The sequence below is a fragment of the Penicillium chermesinum genome, assembly GCF_028974085.1.
Source record: "Penicillium chermesinum strain IBT 19713 chromosome Unknown utg000007l:1.0-2695246.0:1.0-2697696.0, whole genome shotgun sequence".
In the NCBI taxonomy this organism is placed as follows: Eukaryota; Fungi; Ascomycota; class Eurotiomycetes; order Eurotiales; family Aspergillaceae; genus Penicillium; species Penicillium chermesinum.
Window position 1 is genome coordinate 933,064 of NW_026695317.1, and position 23,000 is coordinate 956,063.

Below are 23,000 nucleotides of genomic sequence, written 5' to 3' on the forward strand. Positions count from 1 at the left end.
TCGGCACTACTGGTTCACAGACTTCCGAGAAGAAGGGATACGCTCTACATTTACATCAGGTCTCCACGCCGAATAATATCCTGTAACCTCGGGATAAGAACATTGTACAATGAGTCTAGAAGGCACTCTCGGTCCGATTTGTACATGCTACCACTTGGGTCGGTGTTTCTCGGCGTTAGTCGGGGGCTCTGACCCGTCCCGGGAGATAAGCGTGGGGCGAAACGGTCATATATTCTCGTCTTCATTATTCTAATGCTCTAAAATCCAAGTAATTTTCTCTTATATTCACAATAGGAGCTGGTACAAAGTCCAAGCAAGCAGATGATGGGCACGGGTATTCAAAATGTACAAGGTGACAAGGTGACAGGGGAGCACATTAGCTTTAGGGATGGAGTGACGTAATTACGCCGGCATTTGGCTCTGCAAGAAGTCGAACACTCCTGTAGGGAAGTAGTCCTCGTCGAACCCCCCATAGATCTGCCATCATGGGATCCATCGACCCTTCTGACAGCCCCGGCTCGGTTTTGCCTGTCATGGCAGGCTGAAGGCTAGCACTGCTACTTCGTTCGGCGGATAGTGGAGCCACGCCTAGCAGGGGAGGAGGGTGGCCAAGAATGGTGTCCCGTTCTCCTAAGATCTGAGCGCCGGGGATGATGACTGGCTTGAAGATTGATGCGGTGTCTGACGGATAGGGGCCCGTGAATGATTGACTGCCGTTTCGCCTCTCCCATTCTTCGAGGCCAGTCAGCATCTTCTGTAGACCCCTTGCAATATGATGACTCAAATGACGTTCACTGGCTCTCCGGCTGCATGAGATCATCAGGTCGATAACACGGCCAACCAGGGCTCGCACTTGGCCAATATCTACCAGTAAGTCTGCGGATGCGATAGAGTTCCGTTGGCTCTGTCCTCCGCTATTGGTGCTGGAACACGCTTTAGCGGCAAGCTTCATGAGGAAAACAGCTGCGAAAGTGATCATGCTGTGTAGATACAAGGGCACTCCGACCAAAGCCCGCTGCATGTCTTTCTCATCGAGCACAACCTGGAGAGTAGCGATAGCCGATTCAATCGCGAGATTGGCAAGCTTCCTTCGCTCGGAAGACATGAGTCTGGAAGAAGTCGATGAGTGATATGTACGCAGCGCAACTGAATGCAACTGCAGCCGAGAGAAATGGTAATGCATGTAGACGCCCTGGTAGGGGTACGATCCGATGTGCCGATTACCAACTGTGGGAGCTCAGTCAGGGGGAACGAGATGGCCAGAATCACAAACACACTGACCTAAGCGAGGTAACCATGCCGATTTCCAATCATTCAATTCCATATCAAATTGCTCAATCTTGGGGAACTCGCTCTCGGAGACTTCGAGATCGACGTCGGGACCAAATGCAAAATATATACGAGTAAGAATTATGAACAAGTCAACTTGACTATGCAATCGAAGGTCACCTTGTGATACCGATGGAAGTCGGGTAAAGGTATTATGTTGAGTGATACTGGCATCTTCGTGAATAATGGGTGGTCGTCCGTATGCAATGGAGAAATGATGCTCCAAAGTCTATCAAGAGTCAGTACCATAAACAGAGGAAGCCCGGCTGATTAGCATACGTATAGGAGATACCACAGTCTGGCCTGTTCTTGATGTTCTGCGGAGCCCTGCGCAGCCTTGCGATAGAACTGGTGCAGATTACGTTCGGTTGCTATACGGACAGCATAACCAGAAAGCTTCCAGCTCACATCAGCTAACCAAAATGCTCCGATACAAACCGCCCGTATGTCATCTAGTGTGTGGTGGTGACCAAGCATTGACTCCGATGCTAGTTTTGCGAACTCGGTATAACAGGTGTCGAAGGTGCGCTCTTTATTGGGCATATGAAGCGCCGTTACAGCTAGAATGGCCGCCGATAGCATAGAAGACGATCGTCGAACAGAAGCCAAGTCTTTATGGGCCAATAGCGCTCCGTCCCAGAGATAGCGATTTAACACAACATCGAAGTGATAGAATAACTCTTCAGCTTCCTGTAACTCCACTACTCCTCGGGATATAAAATCCGTTACTAGAGCTTGGTCAGGGGCGTAAAGATTGCCAGGTGAGCTCCCACGGTTCTCGCTCAGTTGTGTCACCTCATACAAACTTCCCATTGGGGCTGTGACCAGTGATGTAGCCGGGGTCTCACGATCAATAGAATACTGCTGCTGTGGCTGAGATAACCCATAGGTTGAGGCGCTAGACCCGGTAGCTGAACCAGCTGGAGTTTCTGTTGATTCATTCCCTTGTGCTTTCCAAGACCAAATCGTACTCCATCCACTGACACAGAGGACTCTTTCCGGACATGCTTTTGGAACGGCGTTTCTATGATTGATCCGCCTGCTTGGTAGTATGATAGCTCCGGTAGTTGAGCCTTTCTGAGCAGGTCTGTCATAGCAAGCTCGATCACATTCTTCCAGCTTAATTGGAGAAATCTGATTAGCGTTTGATTGAAGTAATGCGCCAAATATGGAGCGCTGCGCAAGTGTATCAGCCACAAGGAAGCAATTCAACTTACTCGGCCTCGTCCTCGAGTAATGTCTGCAGACTTTTGTTGACGACACATTCCAACCCCATCCGTCGACATCGCGAGCACGTCGACTCACCTGTCTTCATGTCGCAGCGCACTTTATGCCGCTTACATTCGGTGCATGCACGTATTCGCCGTGAGATCTTCGGGACATGCTGCTGAGCCCGAGGATTGTCGTCCGGAGAGAAGCCGCCTTGCGGAGACACAGACGAAGAATCGCCATTAGCCTCAAACTGAATGCGACTCCGCTTCATACTGACATAACGGACTCACGCTCTGCATGGCGAGTCCGGGGAAGAAAGAGCGGGGTTGGGGGTCTCGACCGGAAGATATATTAAGCCTGAGGCATCAGCCAGTCTATCGGTGCCGGTCACCTGACTTTAATAACGCTATTCCCAATTCAGGACTAAGTGATGCGGCGCGTGTGCATACCGCGAAAGACGCGCCAACTACTCCGTCACGCCGAGAACCACCGTTTTTCGAGCTTGCCCAGTTCGCACCATCCAGGCTTCTGGTCTTTGTATCAATTTGAAGCCTACACCTTGCCCACAATGGGTATTAAACGTGGGTACGCTACTGAATTCATGATGAGTCGAAGCTTAACCGCCAATAGACCTTTACCAAGTGATCTCCGAAAATGCCCCCGATGCGATCAAGACTGGGGAGATCAAGAACCATTTCGGCCGCAAGGTCGCAATTGTACGTCCACACCTAATGATATTCTACATACCAGACCTGCTAATCATTTCCCTAATATATAGGATGCGTACGTCCACTGAAGCTTACTGGGCCTCCATGCCAGTTTCGCGCTAATCCGGCACAGATCCATGAGCATCTACAGTTTCCTCATCGCCGTGCGGTCCGACGGCCAGCAGCTCGCGACCGAAACCGGTGAAACGACCTCACATTTGATGGGTATGTTCTACCGAACACTGCGCATGGTCGATAACGGCATCAAGCCTCTCTACGTATTCGACGGTGCTCCGCCTAAATTAAAGTCCGGAGAGCTAGCAAAGCGTCGCGCACGAAACGCTGAAGCCACAGAGGCTCATGAAGAGGCCAAAGAAACTGGAACGGCCGAGGATGTTGAGAAGTTTTCGCGACGAACCGTGCGGGTCACTCGTGAGCACAACGCCGAGTGCAAAAAGCTGCTGACCTTGATGGGTATTCCATATATCGATGCTCCTACTGAGGCCGAAGCACAATGTGCCGTTTTGGCGCGTGCGGGTAAAGTCTACGCTGCTGCGTCTGAGGATATGGATACCCTATGCTTCGAGTCGCCGATTCTGCTGCGCCATTTGACATTCAGCGAGCAGCGCAAGGAGCCGATCCAGGAAATCCACCTGGACAAGGCATTGGAGGGTCTGGACATGGACCGCAACCAGGTAGGGCCCTCAGGACTATACTTGTGTCCTGTTATATATGAAGACCGATCAGAGCTAACTATCGCTTTACTGCAGTTCATCGACCTCTGCATCCTCCTCGGCTGTGACTACCTCGAACCGATTCCCAAAGTGGGCCCTTCGACCGCTCTCAACTTGATCCGCGAACACAAGAGCCTGGAGAAAGTAGTGGAGTACATGCAGAATGACCCGAAGAAGAAATTCGCCATCCCGGATGACTGGCCATACCAGGATGCGCGTGACCTCTTCACTGCTCCTGACGTTCTTGCTGCAGACCACCCTGACTGTGACTTCAAGTGGGATGCTCCCAACGTAGATGGCTTGATTGAATATCTTGTTAGTGACAAGGGATTCAATGAGGATCGCGTCCGCAACGGGGCCGCGCGCCTCCAGAAGAACTTGAAGAGCGCACAACAGTCGCGACTGGAGGGTTTCTTCAAGCCCGTTGCACGCACCGATGATGAGAAGGCCAGTCTAAAGCGAAAGCACGACCAGAAGATCCAGGATCAGAAGAAAAAGAAGAAGGAAGATGCTAAGTCGAAGAAGGAAGCCAAGGCCAAGCCGCGTGCTGCGGGTTGATTGTCTTGCGCCCGCATAGTTGGGCTGCGAACGAGGATCACCATTAAAATAAAATCTCGATAGTTCGGTCTCGCTTCTATTCCTTCTGAAAGGTTATCTTCCCATCATACTCGCAGGGCGGCGCCGTTGTTCGGCATTTGTGCTCCCTTCGCGGGTTTGCTTGCTTTCTTCCGTCCAAGTGGGTACAAAGCCTACAACTCAATCTCCGAGCCACGAGTTGAATTATGCATTACCAGGTCTGACCAAGGCTGAAAGCAATTTGAATCGATCATGAATAAGCTGTTTAATGGTCCCCAAGCTGATTCTAGGATTTTCCTTGTCCAGCGCATTTAAGATCAGGATATTATCAAGTGATCCATATACACGAAGCTTTGCGTTTCCCCCTGATCTCTTCTTCATGCAGCCAGTAATGTTTCTCAAACTTCCTCTAAGGTGAACTTGTTTGACTTTACATCAGCCAATGTAAATCTGAAAAGGCTGGGAGGGCTTGGGGGTGGCCAATCTAACGAGATTAGGTTGGGTAACTCTGCAAAAATGGGTGCCGGGGCTTAGCGAGATGGTGATCGGGTAGAGAAGAGCAACCACGAGTGATCTCCACCTGGGGACATGACGTCCAGTAAAAAATGGAATAGAAATGATGCATTAGGCTTTATTCTTCTATGCCCGCAAATCTTTCGAGGATATATAAGCGAGGGGGCGTGGGATCACGATTATGCTGCATATGTCATGGTTCCATGTAGTCGCAAGGCTGCAAGATCAGTCGCTCTGATCTTAACTTCCTCACCCGTGTAGGCTCATCAAATAATACAAATAACATACAATCGCAGTGGCAGCTACTTTTGCTTTAGGCATTCAGGCTTCCGTAGTCTGATTTATCGCTTCGTTCGCAAAGCGGTCTTTGTACCAAGGTGAAGTCACTATCCGGATCAGGATAGAAGCATCAGACGCGCCCGCTCCAAACCCCCGTCTTCAAGGGAGATATGGATCGTTGAGTAAAAATCTCTAGCAGATATTGATTTACTTGTAGCTTAAATATTCATCTGGACCGTTACTTCAGTCAACGGATTAAGTGTCCGCCTCATTCGTGCGCCGACCGTGGTGAAATATATCTGGGCGCCCCTCACCAAGTCACGTACCCATTTCCATCACAAGAACTACAAGGCTTCGACCACGGCAATATAGATTTACTAGGTTTGATCTTGATAAATCCAGAGCTCCCATTGATAATCAATAGCCTCGCCAGTACTATAGACTTGCATGTACAACGCACTGCCAGCCTGGCTGCCGTCGTAGGTCCAGTATCCCTCGAATTATTGGCCTCGGGTCCAGCAATGATGGTGCCAAGTTAGGGTTAGCAGAACACGCGGAGAATGCGGCGCCTCAAGATCATACAAGCTACGAGGTCAGCCACGCACACCGATAACCAAAATCAAGTCAAGACATCATCGAGTCCAGGCCGCGTACCATGGACCCAAAGTTCGGCAAGGTGGCGCATGACAACACACTCCCTCGTGACCCTGCAGGCCCTCTAGGCACTCAGCAAGGAGCCGAAAGCTTAGAGTAGAAATTGTCCGGTGCATAGCGATTATATCTGATATTCTTGATTATCCCATGGTACTCTGGAGAGGTACTATGCTCTCATTCCAAGGATCGTACCGTTCGCAGCAGCCTGGATTAAAGTTGCAGCGCGCGAAGAGTAGGAGGACGTAGATCAAATTCCATACCCCAGCTCGCCGGTCTAAAGAAGCAAGAATTGGGGGTGATCTCTCCGGTCGCGCTGGAATGTCCCCCGAATCAAAACGAAATGTTCTCCGGAGAAGCCGTACGAGCATTAGCAGTAGATGAGAGGGATACACGCGGAACGTGTTAGTCGTAAGAGGTGCTTTAGTTTCCCCTCTTGCCAAGTGCGCGATTTCTTCGAAACATGCTGTCCCAACCTGGAGGTTTGACATTGGACTGTTATATGCGCGATATCGAGTAGTCTACAGACTACACAGGGCGGGGAATGGATGGACCTCCCCGGCCATCTGAGGGAATGCGCGCGGCCAACTATTCCTCTTGGACAGATCGAAACGCGCTGAAGAGATGGGGTGTGGCAAGTAGGATACAGGCGGAGATGGTCACGCAGAAGAGGGAAAGGGGAACCTACCGTGAAGATAAAGACAGCCAGACAACCAAGGTAACCTTATGATGAACGGGAAAGGCGATCACAGAATTGTAGCCAGAAAAGACCCAAGCGAATTAGGATTTTCCTTAGCCGGAGGTGATCTTGTGTCAACACCAGCCGCGCCTATAAATCGCGGATGCCCCGCCGGCCCTTTCCCACCCCTTCTGTTGCTCTTTTTTTCTTTCGACTAATTCGCTCGCCCTCGCCCAGTCTCTCGATCCAGATCATTCGATCTTCCAACCAGTCAAATATAACCTCAGTTTATTTTCCCTCCCATCTCATCAACATGCCCCCCAAGAAGGCCACCGGCGCGTCCAAGAAGGCCGCTGCCGCTCCTCACACCTCTTACCGCGGTATGTATTCTTTGATCCTGAACCCCCACAACATCGCGTAAAAATAAAAGTGGTACTATCTGCGTCGCGAACGTCTGCTGATTCCACCGATATAGATATGATCAAGGATGCCATTGTGAACGTGAGTAGATCACTGTCGCCCCCGGCGTGTTGTGATGGCGGGCCGCGCGCCCGACCGTGACACGTCTTGCCCGTTGGGCATCGTCAACCACCACATCAAGTGGGCTGATGATCTTCGTTTTGGGGACTTTGCTGACTGGTGCGTCCATCTATAGCTGAAAGAGCGCAATGGTAGCAGGTATGTGAAGAGTGGCTCCCCATCTCGTCGCCGCGACTTCCTCTCTGGTCGCGCTTCGGTCGTGCGACAGTGGACTGACTTCCATCTTCCAAATTCAGCCGACAGGCGATCAAGAAGTATGTTCAAAGCAACAACAAGATCACCTACGCGTCGCAGAGCGCATTTGATGCTCAGTTCAACAAGGCCATCAAGGCCGGTGTTGACAAGAACGAGTTCACTCAGCCCAAGGGTAAGTTTTGATGCCATTCGCCCTTGCTGCGCAACGCCATGTCTTGATTCCCATTTCTCTTGGGACTTGGGTGCACTTCGCTTTCCACGTTATGAATTCCATTGATTTGTTATGGTTCACTGACGCGTCGATCTCTAGGCCCCTCGGGACCCGTGAAGCTGGCTAAGAAGGAGGCTGCCCCCAAGCCTGCTGCTAAGCCCGCTGCTAAGGCCACCACCAAGGCTGCTGCTCCCAAGGCTGCCCCTAAGGTATGCATCTCTCAAAATCCTTTCGGTTGACGCCTCACTCACAGTTCATACAGAAGGCCACTGCCACCAAGGCCGCCGCGAAGAAGGCCGCGCCTAAGAAGACTGCCACCAAGGCTGCTAAGCCCGCTGCCAAGAAGGCCACTGCTACCAAGAAGACTGCTGCTAAGCCCAAGGCCAACTCTGGCAAGGCCCGCAAGACCAAGGCTCCTACTGCCGTATGTTGAACGCTGTACTTTTCGTCGCCAGTTCTCCCGACTAACATATCGCCCAGGCCCCTGCTATCGTGGAGCAGCCCAAGGTCATCAGCACGACCAAGTCTGGTCGTGTCACTAAGACCACGGCACCACCTGCCAAGCCAGCCGTGAAGAAGCGTACGACCAAGAAATAAGAGGGCCTTGCCAACCTCTTTTGACTTGGTGATGTCCTCTCATTTTACGTGCGCTCTTCTCGGGAGGGCAACCCAAGCGCACCTTTTTGCTTTTGTCTTTTCTCTTCCGATGTAATTTCTTTCCTCCTCACCCTGTGGACTGGTCACTGATGGCTCCTTTGTCGAATTGCTTTTGGGATATCTTTGTTATGATGGTTTTGTCTTGTGTTTCCTTATTATCGGGGGGATGGCGTACTGCGGCGGGTTCTCACTGGGGAAATTGTTTCGTTCTTCGTTTTTTTTTTTCATCCTTTTGGATCTTCTAGCGACCCTTAATCGGAATTGGAATATCCTATGATCAGATTGTGTCCCGAGAGCTTTCCCCGCCTCTAGGCCTGTAGAATGCGCGATTTTAATTGGCAGAGGATATGAGATAACGTTATCAGAACGTTACGTCGGGAATGTGATCAGTCGTGATGAGACAGAACTGTCGCTTGTATGCTACGACGGCTTTCTGAGGCAGGACATTAATATCATGGTTGCGGTCTTTCCTGGTCCATATGATACAAATTAGTCTCATTGCCTTATAATCGCCTTTGATGCTTCTGATGCTTTTTGGAATGTGCGCTTGTCTTAAGGATATTGTCATTCCACTCCTCATAGCCAGCTATGATGGAAAGATAACATGACTGACACAGTGCAGCTTGGCCCGGAGACAACAATGACTCGCTTATACTGCGTAGGTTCATGTATTCGGGAGGCCGATATGGGTTCGGGGTGGAGCCGGTTATTTTTGGAACATCTCGGATCGAGGGCACCCAGGGCTCAGGAAACAGACCGGACGGTCCCTACCCAGACGAGCATGGGCGTCGCATCAATAGATCTTTTGGAGCACCACGTGAAAGGCGTTGCAAGCGTTGCCGGGTCTCCCGGACTCCATGGGGATCGGGTCAAGGACATCCGCCCCCACTAGGAGGACCCGGGCGCTGTATACAGAGTACGAGAGGGTTTCAATCTCAAGGACATCGGGCTTCTATGCATGGAGCGGTCTAGCAGCGCGGGTGCTCGCATTCTAAGGCCTAGTACGTGCGACGTCACTTAGTTCTCCTCCTTGCAGAGAGGGGTCACCAATCGACCGGGCCCGTGTCCGGTGCGCAGCCTTTCACTCCATGGACAGCCCGGTTTTTTCTGGCGGAAGCGCTCGATCGAAAATTGAGGATCTGGCGATACGAGGCTCAACGGTTAGGTCCAAGGAGTTGACGATAATTTAGATGATATTGTAGTTGAAGAGATCCTACGAGTCTGCTCGATGTTTATGTGACGAATGACTCTTATAGTACGGAGTGAATGCGCACGTATTGGCGGAGCTGAACGGTGGAGTCCGGGAGTAAGAAAACCCTTGAAGGGCGAGTCGTGTATACTGGAAGTGCGCTCCGTACTATACTGCGTACAGTAATTAACACTTCAGTCTTCCAACCCGGTTCGCCCCTCGGAATTCTTGCGATCTCTAAATCCCCCATCTCAACATCCTCTTCCTCCCTTACTCCCAATTCCCCAACTCCCAACTTCTGGATGAATATGGGTGCCTGGTCATGTTGATCGGCTGAAACTTCCCGGCTCCGATCCTGCCAGGTCTTGCGCTAGAAGCCACCGAGAAAACGTCGAAACCCATCAACACAACTCGTTCCCACCCCCCCCCTGACCACGGCCCTCTCCCTTTCCCCTCGATTTCCTCGGTCTTGAACACTGGAAAGCGGTCCGGTTCTTAACCTTGCTGGCTCTCTCTACACCAATAAGGGTCACTGCCATCAGAACGGGTTACCGGTCCACGCAGACCTCACGTCACCTCCCGTGTCCCTCGAGTGGCCATGCCGTCTATTTCCAACGACGCCTACCAGACGGCGACGGCTACCACCACTACCACCTCCCATAATCGCTCCTTCGATTCGCCCCGCAAGTCGCACGACAAGAATTCTGTCGGCAACGCCTTCCTGTGGACTAACTGGCCCAACGGCGACGCGTACCCTGACCAACAGAATGACCGGCAATTGCTCACAAACCTCAAGAACGGCAGTGCCTACTCTCTGAATGGCCCTCGATCGAGTATCGGCTCTTACACTCGTGAACAGCCGCCGAACAAGGACGCCAGCATGCAGTCGGTAAGCAATGGCTCTGTCAGAGACCGAGATGGCGTCCGGCCGTCAGCCACCTTGGACCGGAAATCATCGGACACCGGGCCTTTAGCAAGCTCTGCGCCAGCGTCGATGTCTATCCAAACCATTAATGGCACTGCGCCCAGCGCGACGTGGTCCTACCTGCCGCCCGCCCAGGGCAAATTGGGCTCAAACGGGGACCCTCGCCGTCCCTCCGCCGATGAGCCTTCCGTCTCGGAACAACCCATTAGCCCATCTGCCTCTTTATTACAGATCCCACACGCCGATGAAAATGGCCGCCACTCCCCCGACGCCGATCGATTGGGTTCGGGTCCAAGACCCAGCCACCATCGCTATTCTTCACCCCCCGCACCTTCCCTCACCGACGCCAACTCAATGCATGAATCCCAGCCCTCTAGCATGCGACATAGGCACTCGCTTCAAGTCCCGCGGGCGAACAGCGGTCGCCGTAATAGCCGAGATCAACCGGAAGATGCCGCCTACGCCAGCGGCCGATATTCCCCGACCACTGCTGGACCTCGACGAACGTCCTTTGGCATGGGGCGCCGGAACAAGTCTTATCCAGAGCCACCGGATGATGTGACACCGGATGAAGAAGCCGCGCGTTGGGCTGAGGCTATCAAACAGAAACGTGCCTCGCGGCGGCGACGCGAGGACGAGGATGACGAAAGGGTCATTGTGGGCACCAAAGTTGACCAAAATCATGTCAATTATGTCACTGCGTATAATATGTTGACGGGTATCCGTTTCACGGTGTCTCGTATCAACGCCAAGATGGATCGGGAGTTGACACAGGCCGACTTTGAGGCGAAGCACAAATTCTCCTTTGATATGTATGAGGACCACCTCCTGTTTATTCCACCACGAGCACTCCACTGACTTGACACAGCACTGGGAACGAACTGATCCCCTCCGCGAAATACGACTTCAAATTTAAGGATTATGCGCCCTGGGTTTTCCGACACCTGCGAGCCAAGTTCCGCCTTGATCCTGCCGATTATCTCATGTCCCTGACTAGCAAATACATCTTGTCTGAGCTGGGATCACCGGGAAAAAGTGGAAGCTTCTTCTACTTCTCTCGTGACTACAAGTATATCATCAAAACAATCCACCACTCCGAGCATAAGCTCCTCCGGAAAATACTTCCTGAGTACTATCGCCATGTGGAGAAGAACCCGAACACCTTGATCTCGCAATTTTACGGCTTACACCGCGTGAAAATGGCCTACGGTCGCAAGATTCACTTCGTTGTGATGAATAATCTGTTCCCACCCACCGAGACATCCACGAAACATTCGATCTGAAGGGATCTACGATTGGACGGGACCTCCAAGAATCTGACCTGGAAAGGAATCCCCGTGCGACTATGAAGGATCTCAATTGGGTTCGGCGGAACCGAGCTCTGCAATGCGGCCCTGAAAAACGAACCTTCTTCATAGAGCAACTGAAAAGAGACGTTGCGTTGCTCAAGAGACTTAAGATCATGGATTATTCACTGTTAGTGGGGATTCATGATCTGGAGCGAGGCAATGAAGAGAAATTAAGAGATAAAACTCTTCAGGTGTTCCAACCTGGTGGAAACCGTGAGGAGGAGTCAAGCACCAACGTGCTCACACGCACCCCCTCCAAGTTGGAGAATGAGCGTAAAGCTCGGGAGCTTCGCATGCTGATCAAGAAAGAGCGCCCGGTCCCACTAGACAAGGCAGCTTCTAAGATGCCTGAGGAGATCCTCGATGAACGGAAATTCCATGTCTTCTATGCAGATGATGGAGGCTTCCGAGCTACTCACGAAAATGGGCAACTGGGCGAAGAGATTTACTACTTGGGAATCATTGACTGCTTGACTCACGTAAGGACCCGGCATGAACTCTTTTTTTAACTCCCACAAACTAATACATCAGAACAGTACGGCACAGTCAAAAAGCTCGAGAACTTCTTCAAGGGCCTCTCGAATGATCGAACTCAGATTTCGCCCGTCCCGCCTGAAAGTTACGGTGACCGATTCATCAATTTTATTAAAGGCATCACTATGTCGAAGGAAGAAGCCGAGCGGAAAAGAGAAGTCCCAGCATCTGCCACTGAAGAAAGCGAGAAAAGGCGGTCGAGATCTCCATCAGTCGACCGCACCATGCATGCAGCGGAGGCCGAGGCATCCAAAGACGTTTCTATCACACATCCCAGAACACTGGCCACTGTGTGGGATCCTGCGGATGCTGCCGGCCCAGGTCCAACTTCAACCCTTCCCATTGTGGATGAAGCAGGTGAAGGAAGCAGTGTCGGCGGCCATAGCTCACATGGTCGCTCCGCTCCTGAAAAGGAAATGTCTACTATCCCAGGTGAAAGGTCTCCCGGCAAAGGCAAGGGACCCGACCGATAACTGCCTCCAAATCACCCTCCCTTCACTGCTGTCCCGAAGGCCTGACTGCGATGGGCAATCTGCCTGTTTCTTGGGCCCTCTGGGCTGTCTTGTTTTTTCTGTTTTTGCCTTTGCTTCCTTCCTCGTGTTGTATTCAGCGGGATATTCTCTTTTTTAATAGACCACCTGTTTCCATCCAATCCTCGGACAAAGACATGGTTCGAAGAAGGCTTGGCTTGTGTTTGCTATCCTCACCTCCTTTGGCCCATATTGCTGATGTTCACGAGTAACGTGCATATCTCTATTGTGGTTGTGTTTCTGGTTTCGAGTTGCTCTCTGAGTTGTCCTTGGGATGACTCTGCTGTTTTCCGCCTGGGAACGAAATCCCAACCACCGATCTCCGGTCCATCATGAGCGTCGACTTCCGCTCCTATCTCTTTACGATCAAATCTGCATCCCCAAACGAACTTTGCTACCGTTGATAGACCGATCCGACCTGGTCCAACATTCATCGACATTCCCCTATACTCTTTTGATATCCAGCCACCGGCCTCGTGGCCCTTCTCTATTTTCATTTTGTCATCAGATCTCATCTTTTCTCTTTCTGTTTTTGCAGCGACGTTACTATCCTGCGCCACTGTCATTAGAACGCCTGTTTAACTTGATTCTTCCAGCCTATCACCCACTCTCGCAACCCGAAGTGAGGATGCTGACTCTGGAAAGAAACTCCCCAGGCACCAGGGTGTTAGCACCATCCTGGCATTCCCGAATCCTCGGCATTTTCTTATTTCCTATCATTTTAACACTTTCTTTCCTTTTCCTTGTCCACTTTGCGTATTCTCTCAGAGTTTCTGCGTGTTTTCTGCGTGTCGAACCATACCCTGTACCAATCACTATACCACTTGTCTCACCTATCTCGATGACGTTGTCTTGTACCACAAATCAAACTAGCAGTGCCAACATGGGAACATACTGAATCCTTCTCAAAATTCCTTGCGTTTCAGCTTGTTCTGCTTAATGGTAGGCTCTGTGGGCGCTGTAAGGGTGCTTGTGTACGGTCAAGATACTTTTGATCGCATTTCCGAATTTCTGCGGTGGTAACACGCCAACTTACTACTGCGTAAGACTATACGAGTGGTATTTCCCCAGGCTAGAGATATAATGATGAATCTTAGATGCTGGAGGTTGTCTTCAATTTACATTTCAAAAGTAACTTTCGAAAAGATCCCTAGTTGATCTCGCGTATAATCAACACGGAGAAGGCAACACCATAAGACTATGGAGAGCCAGCTCCCCTGGTCTCAAAGAAGTAGATATAGAAGAAAATGGAAAAGTCTGCAAGAAAAGCGATTGCATTCATTGCACCTAACCTCCATGGAGGACTAGGGAATCATTAAGACTGCTGGTTCCGGGACTTGAAATGCCCCCAAGGAAAGAAACGTAACGCCTGGCGCCTGGAACACCGACCCCTGTGTATGAAAACAGCCCCTCATAACTGCCTTTTGAAAACATAGAAGCATTGCGGGAAAACAGAAGCCCAGGGAAGAAAGAGACGCGTTTCTTATCTCTCTAGTACAAGTATTGCGGGGAGAACTGAGGACAGAAGAAGCCTACTCAGATCGGCCCTGGGTCACCTTGGCGGCTTGGACAGCGGACATCTTCTGCAGCCAGCCTTGGGTGGGCTGGGGCTTCTTCACTGTACGAAGATCATCGGTGGAGAAACCCAGAGATACGCATGTTGTAGTTGCGCTCCAGGACAAGTTGGATATCGCGGATGTCCAAGGTCGAAGAGGGGCGCAGCTTGGCGAGGCGGCAGGCTTGGGTGATCACATCGTCAACAAAGTCGTCGGCCATCTGGAGGACAAACTGTGATTGGGCAAGTTAGATTGAGGTTGCAAAAAAATAGGGCTTGGAAAGCGGCATAGTGGGGTCAGATATATGCAGCAAGGGAAGTGAGGGATCATGGGGGGGATTAGATGCTTTTACCTCTTCGGCATCGGGAGTCAACATCTCTCCTTCACCACCACCGGTGACTTGGCGAACAAGGATGTCAAGCATTTTCTTGCTGAGCACATGTTGGCCTTCGCCTTCAAGAACATATCCAGGGTGCTTCTGGATGGCGGGCTGGCCCATCATACCCATGGCACCGTGGCTGGGGCCACCAGAAAGTGTGGGACGTGCAGCAGACATTGGAACTGGCTCGGGGGTGGAAACGTTGAGTTTGGTGGGGATGGCCATGTTGATTTGACGCGTGGAAGTTTCTGTTGGCCTATTGGCAAGATAACCCGTTGGATGACCGCTTTGACCGTTTGCACCCTGATTCACGCCCTGAGGCTGCTGTTGATTTTGGTTCGTATTGTAGTTTGCAGCTTGGGCCATAGCCGCCTGCTGGGACAGTGGACGTGGTGGGCCCTGATTCATGGCTTGGGTAGTAGGTGTGGCCGCTGACCCATCTGCAGTGGGGGTTTGATTGAAGGTGGCCTGTGCCCCCTGGGGTTCCTTGCTGTGATGGCGGCTGGGGTCGAGTAGGTGGTTGCGCGTTTACTGCTGCAGGTGTTGCCCCGGTAGACTGAGGGGCAGCTGGTTGGCCGGGCTGGGATGTCGAGGGTGACATCGCAGTCTGTCCAGCTTGATTGCGAGCCGCATTGACAGCGGAATTAATGGTATGAGGTGCTGGAGTGGGCGCATTTGCCATACTTGCAGAAGCCCCTCCTGCAGCCTGGTTATTTCCTTGAGCTGCACCTCCTGCTGCAGGTCCAGATGCTGTTGTTTGAGCCGGGTTTGCATTTGCGTTCTGCGCTGGCTGGGCCATCTGAGAAGTCTGCTGTCCCTGGGCTTTGAAGGTTTCCTGCTGATCCTTGAACTTATTTAGGAAATCGCTACCCTCTCTGAAGAGCTTTTCGGCAGCCATCTGCCGATTCTTGAATTCCGTCACCTCCTCCTGTGACATACCTCCCTGGGATTGCCGTTGCGAAAACTGCTGACGAAGGTCCGCAATTCGGGCCCGCCCGACTTCCTGCTTCTGCAACGCGATACCATATCGCAACCGGGCCTCCGGGATCCACGACTGAATCTGTTCTGGTGTGACATTCGGAGGAAGGAAGAAGTTGAGACCCTGGACTTTTTGCTGGATCTGGGGCAACAGTTGGGTGAGGTTCTGGGGGTTGTTCGACTGGGTTCGTTGAACTGGCGGACCCTGGGCTTGTGCCTGGACTTGCTGCTGTTGGGCTTGCTGCTGCTGCGCTTGCTGTTGCTGAAGCGCTTGTTGACGGCTTTGCTGGAAGAGCCGCATTCCTTTCATGAGGTTTTGCGACAGTTGTGACAGTTTCATGTGCGCTGTCGAGTACTCAGTACTCTGGGGATCGCGGTTGTTCAGGGCCTCCCACAGGCTACGCACTAGCTGGGTATGTTGGCTCTTCTGTTGCTCGGTAGATGCGGCAGTTTCTGTACTTGATCTGTTCGAATCAAGTTGGAGTGCTGCTGAGGCGGCACCATGGGCTGCGCTGCCTGGCCCTGCGACCCATCCATATTGCTTTTTGACCGTGAAGACGTAGGGAATCTCGGGGCAGATGAGTCTGAGCCGGCGGAGTTCAGGGCGGACAATCAAAGTCTCTGCGGGCAATCCAATGGTCCGGGTATGGAAGGCTCCTCGAGGTTGTGACCTTGAACGGATGGCCTTTGATCGAAGAGGGTGGGTGAGATCGAAGCCGGCGCGGAGTCAAGGGGAGGTTGAAAGTCTTGGCGCTCGGGCGGCCTGGGTTATTGCGCATTTAAGCCAACCTTGAAGGACTGATTATTTCATTCGATAAAGACAGAAATGATTGGCCATACCGAAAATGGGATAATCGAGCTGCTTGTAAAGATAATCTCTATTTCGGGGGGTTCCTCTGGTGGCCTAGGGGTGTTTTTGCAGTGAACATGTTAAATGATACTTTGACGATGTTGGTACTATATACTAGTACTCCCAACGTTCGAGATATTAATACTTAATCCTAGCACTGAAATATATTACGATCAAATATGCCTTTTTGAGCTACCGAAGTTGGCACCAACCGTCCGCTTAATGGAAAGAGGTATAACTGCGTGGATGGTAGAAGAGCTTGAAGCTGCGCGTATAAAACCCACCCATACCATCTAGGGTTAATGCACACGAAGGCAGTATCTAATCAGCTGCGACAATAGATGTAACAGCCTGTGGACTGGACAAGAAATATCACTAATAGTAATCGACCCATGGATATAGTGTGTTATATGGGAAAAGGCCTTTCGAAATTGGGCTAGTTTTACCCTGCTTTCTGACAGGAGGCTGCTGTGCCTCAGAATTTATGAATTTTTCTAATCTCAATACCAGGAGCATCGTAAGGAGCCATGATTTATAGTCCGTGTGTTGTGTTCACAAGGAGCTGCTCTGTCATCGGTATGGAAGACCACGGTCATTTCAGTAAATGCAGTGCCGGGTCTTAGCAATGGAGATGCAGTGATGTAGTCTTCAACTTTGGCATGAGCTTTAGGACCGAAGGTTCGATGTTAGCCTTTCGTCAGAGGAAGAAGCCCTTCAGCCCGTGTATGCGGAGAATATCCAGGTTAGATATCCAGGACAGTTGATCCAATATGATCACCAATATGATCACTTGGGCTCGATGTCATTATGCGGAGATAGTATAGCGTCTCTCTGGTTTCAACCCATCAATCCACCGAGGTCCCGATCCATTCCGGTTACTCGCTCTTCCAGCTTTCGTTTGCGGCGTTCCAGTTCTCTGATCTCAGCCAACTCTCTTTCGATGTCTTCATCAGTGACATCTGCATCGGGAGCTGCGGCTGGCATTGGTATGTCATACTTGTCCTCATCATCGTATGAGTTTCGCATTTGTTCTAGCTCCGCAGTATTGGCCGCAACACGATCTTCTAGATCGGCGATAGATTTCGCAATGATTTCATGACGGTAACGCAAGGTGGCGATCTTGTCTTGGGCCCCGACAACAGGACTAAGCGACAAATAGTTAGGTGACAGACCAGCCAAGCGAATGTTGGAGATTGTCACAACTTACTAGACATTGCATAGAATTTCTGCACCGCGCAGCAGGACCTCAATATTCACCTCGCCCCGGGGCCCGCGAGACGACGTACCAGCGGATTTTTTGATCTCTTCCATCATATCTGAGCCCAGGACGCGAGCAACAGCCGACTGATTGCGGTTGTTACGCGCAGAATATATGCGACTGGCCATTGATTCCTTCTCGGGTTCGGCAGCAAAGGTAGTTGTGCGACGAGTAGCGCGTCTGGACGCATGGGGTTTGCTGGTAGGATCGACTTGAAACAAAGCTCGCTCGTGGGCTTCCGTATCGCGGATTAATGCTGTAATATCGTGAGATCCCAACAGAGCGTTAGTGAAGATGCGGGGTGAGGGGAACCTATAGCGCGAATTAGTTGGATGCCGCAAGGACTACAGAGGAAGAACGAACGGTAATTCTGCGATGGCGCTCGAGGAAAGAGAAATTTGCTCTAAATGCGAATCAAGGAGAGACATTTTGGAGGTGAGAATAAGCTTGAAGACTGTTGAATATGGTGAGTTGTTAAATGGCGATGAAGATCGTAAACACGGGAATGAATACGCAGATTCCTTATTCCTCAGGCACACAGTTTAGAAGGTCCTCGATTGCATGTAGTCACCGTAGTACACGCAGTGGTACATGGAGGACTACACCGCTCAAGGCGCCATCTCGTACGCGACGATGTCAACACATAGTTCCAAATTATTTTCCATCTAACCCATTCTCACCGGTGGCTTATTTTTTTTTTTCAAACCCCTTGTCATTCAACGAGTTGAATCAAGCGATCCGAAGGGTCACCCGAGCAAACTTACGCCATCCTGCACTGGTAAGCTCCTGACTAAGCTGGCTCTGTTGGCTTCCTGCGCCCGTCCTCGTCTCTTGACATCACATCGCCCCGTCCTCTTCATCCATCTGCCGCTTTTCTCATTCCCCCCTCATCGTGTCATTGTTGCCTTGCAGCTTGGAGCTGATCCATTTGCCCTGCGTCCGGCTTTTGATTCCGTTGCTTTTAATCCCTCATTACCCTACTTCCTTCTTAGCTTCCCGTCCGGCTCAGCTGAGCTTCACAGCTTGGGAAAGATGCCCGAAAGGCGTTCTCTACGATCAAACAACAAATCTGACGCCTCTTCATCTGCTAACGGTGAAAAGGCACGTTCGAACTCTGGGAATTCGAGTGCCAAGGACAAGGCCGCTCCTACAACTCGCGCAGCTGCTAACAAGGCCAAATCGGCTCCGGCCAAGAAAGGCGCCGCCAAGGGCGCCAACAACGGTATGGAGGAGGATGACCAGTCGCACACCAACGGCTCCAAATCAACTGAGAATGGTGTGAATGGTGCTGAGGATGTGGAGATGGGCGAGGATACGGCAGGTGCGCCTACATCCTCATTCAACTCCCGTAAGGATCGGCATGGTGACGAGAAGATGACTGTTGTAGTGCCCCCAACCAAGGGTTCGAAGACATCTAAGACAGGTCAGGACAAGGACGAAGATGTGACGATGGAAGGTGCCGAGGACGAGGACGCCGAGCAGACCGAGCCCGAGGACCCAGCGGTTAAGGCTATTCAAGGTGGGTGGCAACTACTCTGTTTTCCCCAGTGTGAAGATGGACATGATTCACTGACAGGGAGTGATCTGGCTTTCTATAACAAACAGATATCAAGACCAATTTCACCCTGCTTGATCGCGCCGTAACCCATTTCGATCCCCGATTTACCCTTCGTGTGCTACGGTCCATATCGTCGATGCGGAAACATATCACCCCAGAGGTCCTCTCATGTGTCATTGTTGACACATACCCAGCTTCTAGCCCAACAGCTTCATTCCTTCTCGAGGCTATCGGCGAATCTGGTGCCTTCGAGGGCCCACTGGCCAGCTCAAAGATGGATGTGGATTCGGAGAAGTCAAAGACCAGCTCCAAGGAGGTCCTCGCTGAGGTGGATGTATATCTGTCTATCTTGGTGCAGATCTATCTCTTTGACCAGCGGTTGATCCAGAAGGGTGCTGAATTCTCGACTAACCTCATCGAGCGTCTCCGCAGCCTGAACCGTCGGACCCTGGATTCTCTTGCTGCTCGCGTGTACTTCTACTACTCCATTTTCTATGAGCAGATTGCTCCCCTTCCCCCATCTCCCGCTGCTACCGTGACCGCCATCCGCCAACCATTGTTGGCGGCCTTGCGCACTGCTGTGCTCCGGAAGGATGTAGACACGCAGGCCACCGTCATGACTCTGCTTCTCCGCAACTACCTTTCCACCTCTCACATTACTCAGGCCGATCTTTTGATCTCCCACAACAAGTTCCCTGCCGCTGCTTCCAACAACCAGATTGCTCGGTACCTCTTCTACCTTGGCCGTATTCGTGCCATCCAGCTGCAGTATACCGAGGCCCACAGCCATCTTATTGGCGCCACCCGCAAATCCCCTACTAGCCAGTGCGCTCGTGGGTTCTACCAAGCTTCTCATAAGCTGCTCGTTGTAGTGGAACTTCTGATGGGTGACATTCCAGACCGTGCAGTCTTCCGCCAGCCAGCCTTGGAGCGTGCTATGCATCCTTACTTCCTCCTAGCGCAGGCTGTCAGCGTTGGAGATCTGGATGGGTTCCTCAGCATTGTCAATACCCACAGCTCTACTTTCCGCAAGGATGGTACCTACACCTTGATCCTTCGCTTGCGACAAAATGTGATCAAGACCGGCATCCGTATGATGTCGTTGTCCTACTCTCGTATCTCCTTGCGGGACATTTGTCTCCGCCTTGGTCTTGACAGTGAGGAATCGGCAGAGTACATTGTGGCCAAGGCAATTCGAGATGGTGTGATCGAGGCTACATTGGATCACGAGCACGGTTTCATGAAGAGTAAAGAGGTTGGCGACATCTACGCTACCCGAGAGCCTGGTGAAGCTTTCCATGAGCGTATCCGTGCCTGTCTGGCTCTCCATGATGAGAGTGTTAAGGTATGTTTCTCTCTTTTCCCTGTATTTCGAGTCCAGGCTTCTAACATTTTTCAGGCAATGCGGTTCCCCATGAACCAACACCGCCTGGAACTCAAGAGTGCCCAGGAAGCGCGGGAGCGAGAGCGCGAGCTGGCCAAAGAGATCCAGGAGGGAGATATCGATGATGAGGATGCCGGCGGTGATTTTGATGCCATCTAAGTTGGCCTCTGTATTTACCTCATTTCTAACTCGCGCTGGACTCACGTGCATGAGCCTCTATGCTTGTAGCGGCCTTCTTCAACTTATGTGTTAATTCTGCGTGATCTGGCTGTTCCTCTGGATTTGTATGACGAAGAATATGCAGCGCTCTAAAGGACCCGCAGAATCTTCTATGTTTCTCTATACTTGAAATCATTCTTATGGATAAGACCCGAATTCGCCTAAGGAACGTTCCATAGGATTTCTGTAGCTCGGCATTCAGTCCCCCGACGTGTTCTTAACCATGCCTCACTGTCATGAGATCATCAGTATAATTTGGGAGCCTCCATGTATCCCATTTTCCGTTCGATTTCCCAAGACACATGTGTGCAATATAACAAAGCCTGATTATATACGGGAACGCTCCGGCGTCTCATCTGGTTTTGTCGGCCAGCCTGAGGTGGTCCGTGCCGTCCCGAGACCTGGGAATTCTTCCGCCCGAGCTGATTCCCTTCACCACTCCGCAAGCTCCCCAAGACCCCAATCGACCTCGAATACCATCTATGTCTTGGGTCTGAGCTCATTCAACTTGACTTCATTGAATTGAGTATGCGAACTCGCACTGCCTCCGCTGCGGGGCTGCTTCTCGCACGACCAACGACAACCTCCGTATGCTCGAAATGCCTACACGACGATCCTCTCATAACGGGTATCTCAAATCAAACGCGCAAATATCGCCCAACCCGCCCAAGAAATGTGTCTCCATTTGGTGCTGCTGTATCAGCAGCCCAGACAATCTTCAAGGGAATCCCAAAGGCCCCGCCAGGTATCTCTGTTGATCCATTAAGGATCGTGGGCAAGGAGCTGAAGTTCTTGACCAAGAACATCCGCCAACTGCTCGGCTCAGGCCATCCAGCCCTGGATAAGGTGGCTAAATACTATACTCAAAGCGAGGGAAAGCATATGCGACCTTTACTGGTTCTGCTTATGTCTCAGGCCACCGCGCTGGACCCTCGGAAAGATTCATCCTCCGCTAGCACTCGATCTGTCGATAACCCACTGAGCTCACCCTCAATCCTCGACGATACAAACCCTGATATGAACCCCCTAGTATCGCGATCTGCCGAAGTCCAATATGACTTTTCCGGCGATGACAACATCCTCCCCTCTCAGCGCCGCCTGGCCGAGATCACCGAACTCATCCACACGGCCTCTCTTCTCCACGACGATGTCATCGATAATGCAGTGACCCGCCGCGCTAGCAGTTCGGCCAATACGGCTTTTGGAAACAAGATGGCTGTCCTGGCAGGTGACTTCCTGCTTGGTCGTGCTTCCGTGGCTCTGGCCCGCCTTCGTGACCCCGAGGTTACTGAGCTGATGGCGACGGTCATTGCCAACTTGGTTGAAGGAGAGTTCATGCAGTTGAAGAACACCGCACAGGATGAATCTAAGCCACAGTATACGGACGAAACCCTGTCGTACTATCTGCAAAAGACCTATCTGAAGACTGCTAGCCTGATCAGTAAATCATGCCGATCTGCCGCTGTTCTGGGCCGTAGTGCCCCTGAGGTCGTCGAGGCTGCCTATTCCTATGGCCGGAATCTTGGTCTGGCTTTCCAGCTTGTGGATGATATGCTGGATTATACCGTTACTGAAGCCGAGCTGGGCAAACCTGCTGGCGCGGACCTGGAATTGGGTCTGGCTACAGCCCCATTGCTGTTTGCTTGGGAAAGCAATCCGGAACTTGGGCCCCTGGTTGGACGCAAGTTCCGAGAAGAAGGCGACGTTCAAAGGGCAAGTTACCTCCACTAGCCATACTCAACAAACCGAAGTGCTAACATTTAACTCTAGGCTCGTGAGATCGTCCATCGCAGTAACGGCGTTGAGCAGACCCGCGCCCTTGCCCAGGAATATGCGGACAAGGCTGTGGCCGCCATCAGTGACTTCCCCGATGGCGAGGCCAAGACTGGCCTTATTGAGATGTGCGAGAAGACCATGCGACGACGCAAGTAAGCAACACGCTGAAAGCCTGTAATTTTGATGTAAAAACACCCATGCATGTTTTGTTCGGACTGTTCGCCCCTCCTCA

At 51.5% G+C, this 23,000-nt stretch overlaps 8 protein-coding genes across 8 annotated transcripts; 5 read left to right on the forward strand and 3 right to left on the reverse strand.

The window, feature by feature from the left end:
• Window positions 1-382: 382 nt before the first annotated feature.
• Window positions 383-2,812, reverse strand: N7468_009056 (uncharacterized protein; the record flags this gene model as incomplete). The annotated part of the gene is made up of 5 exons (XM_058478352.1): window positions 383-1,227; window positions 1,282-1,558; window positions 1,609-2,227; window positions 2,314-2,448; window positions 2,547-2,812. 5 exons carry the CDS (start codon window positions 2,810-2,812, stop codon window positions 383-385), a joined length of 2,142 nt encoding a protein of 713 aa, XP_058326682.1.
• A 297-nt stretch (window positions 2,813-3,109) lies between these two features.
• On the forward strand, window positions 3,110-4,540 carry fen1 (multifunctional nuclease RAD27; the record flags this gene model as incomplete). The annotated part of the gene is made up of 5 exons (XM_058478353.1): window positions 3,110-3,122; window positions 3,172-3,257; window positions 3,320-3,324; window positions 3,382-3,943; window positions 4,019-4,540. 5 exons carry the CDS (start codon window positions 3,110-3,112, stop codon window positions 4,538-4,540), a joined length of 1,188 nt encoding a protein of 395 aa, XP_058326683.1.
• Window positions 4,541-6,144: 1,604 nt separating this feature from the next.
• On the reverse strand, window positions 6,145-6,372 carry N7468_009058 (uncharacterized protein; the record flags this gene model as incomplete). Its single annotated transcript, XM_058478354.1, has 1 exon — window positions 6,145-6,372. The coding sequence occupies one exon, from the start codon at window positions 6,370-6,372 to the stop codon at window positions 6,145-6,147; it is 228 nt and encodes a 75-aa protein (XP_058326684.1).
• A 621-nt stretch (window positions 6,373-6,993) lies between these two features.
• Window positions 6,994-8,223, forward strand: N7468_009059 (histone H1/H5 family protein; the record flags this gene model as incomplete). Its single annotated transcript, XM_058478355.1, has 7 exons — window positions 6,994-7,060; window positions 7,156-7,181; window positions 7,336-7,358; window positions 7,457-7,587; window positions 7,726-7,835; window positions 7,889-8,050; window positions 8,107-8,223. 7 exons carry the CDS (start codon window positions 6,994-6,996, stop codon window positions 8,221-8,223), a joined length of 636 nt encoding a protein of 211 aa, XP_058326685.1.
• Window positions 8,224-10,070: 1,847 nt separating this feature from the next.
• On the forward strand, window positions 10,071-12,753 carry N7468_009060 (1-phosphatidylinositol-4-phosphate 5-kinase; the record flags this gene model as incomplete). Its single annotated transcript, XM_058478356.1, has 4 exons — window positions 10,071-11,209; window positions 11,266-11,606; window positions 11,657-12,225; window positions 12,283-12,753. 4 exons carry the CDS (start codon window positions 10,071-10,073, stop codon window positions 12,751-12,753), a joined length of 2,520 nt encoding a protein of 839 aa, XP_058326686.1.
• Window positions 12,754-14,342: 1,589 nt separating this feature from the next.
• Window positions 14,343-18,259, reverse strand: N7468_009061 (uncharacterized protein; the record flags this gene model as incomplete). Its single annotated transcript, XM_058478357.1, has 7 exons — window positions 14,343-14,428; window positions 14,466-14,598; window positions 14,719-15,247; window positions 15,303-16,344; window positions 17,416-17,717; window positions 17,781-18,143; window positions 18,195-18,259. 7 exons carry the CDS (start codon window positions 18,257-18,259, stop codon window positions 14,343-14,345), a joined length of 2,520 nt encoding a protein of 839 aa, XP_058326687.1.
• Window positions 18,260-18,863: 604 nt separating this feature from the next.
• Window positions 18,864-20,932, forward strand: N7468_009062 (proteasome regulatory particle lid subunit RPN3; the record flags this gene model as incomplete). Its single annotated transcript, XM_058478358.1, has 3 exons — window positions 18,864-19,350; window positions 19,437-20,734; window positions 20,789-20,932. The coding sequence occupies 3 exons, from the start codon at window positions 18,864-18,866 to the stop codon at window positions 20,930-20,932; spliced, it is 1,929 nt and encodes a 642-aa protein (XP_058326688.1).
• A 588-nt stretch (window positions 20,933-21,520) lies between these two features.
• Window positions 21,521-22,924, forward strand: N7468_009063 (trans-hexaprenyltranstransferase; the record flags this gene model as incomplete). Its single annotated transcript, XM_058478359.1, has 2 exons — window positions 21,521-22,696; window positions 22,763-22,924. 2 exons carry the CDS (start codon window positions 21,521-21,523, stop codon window positions 22,922-22,924), a joined length of 1,338 nt encoding a protein of 445 aa, XP_058326689.1.
• Between the last annotated feature and the right edge of the window lie 76 nt (window positions 22,925-23,000).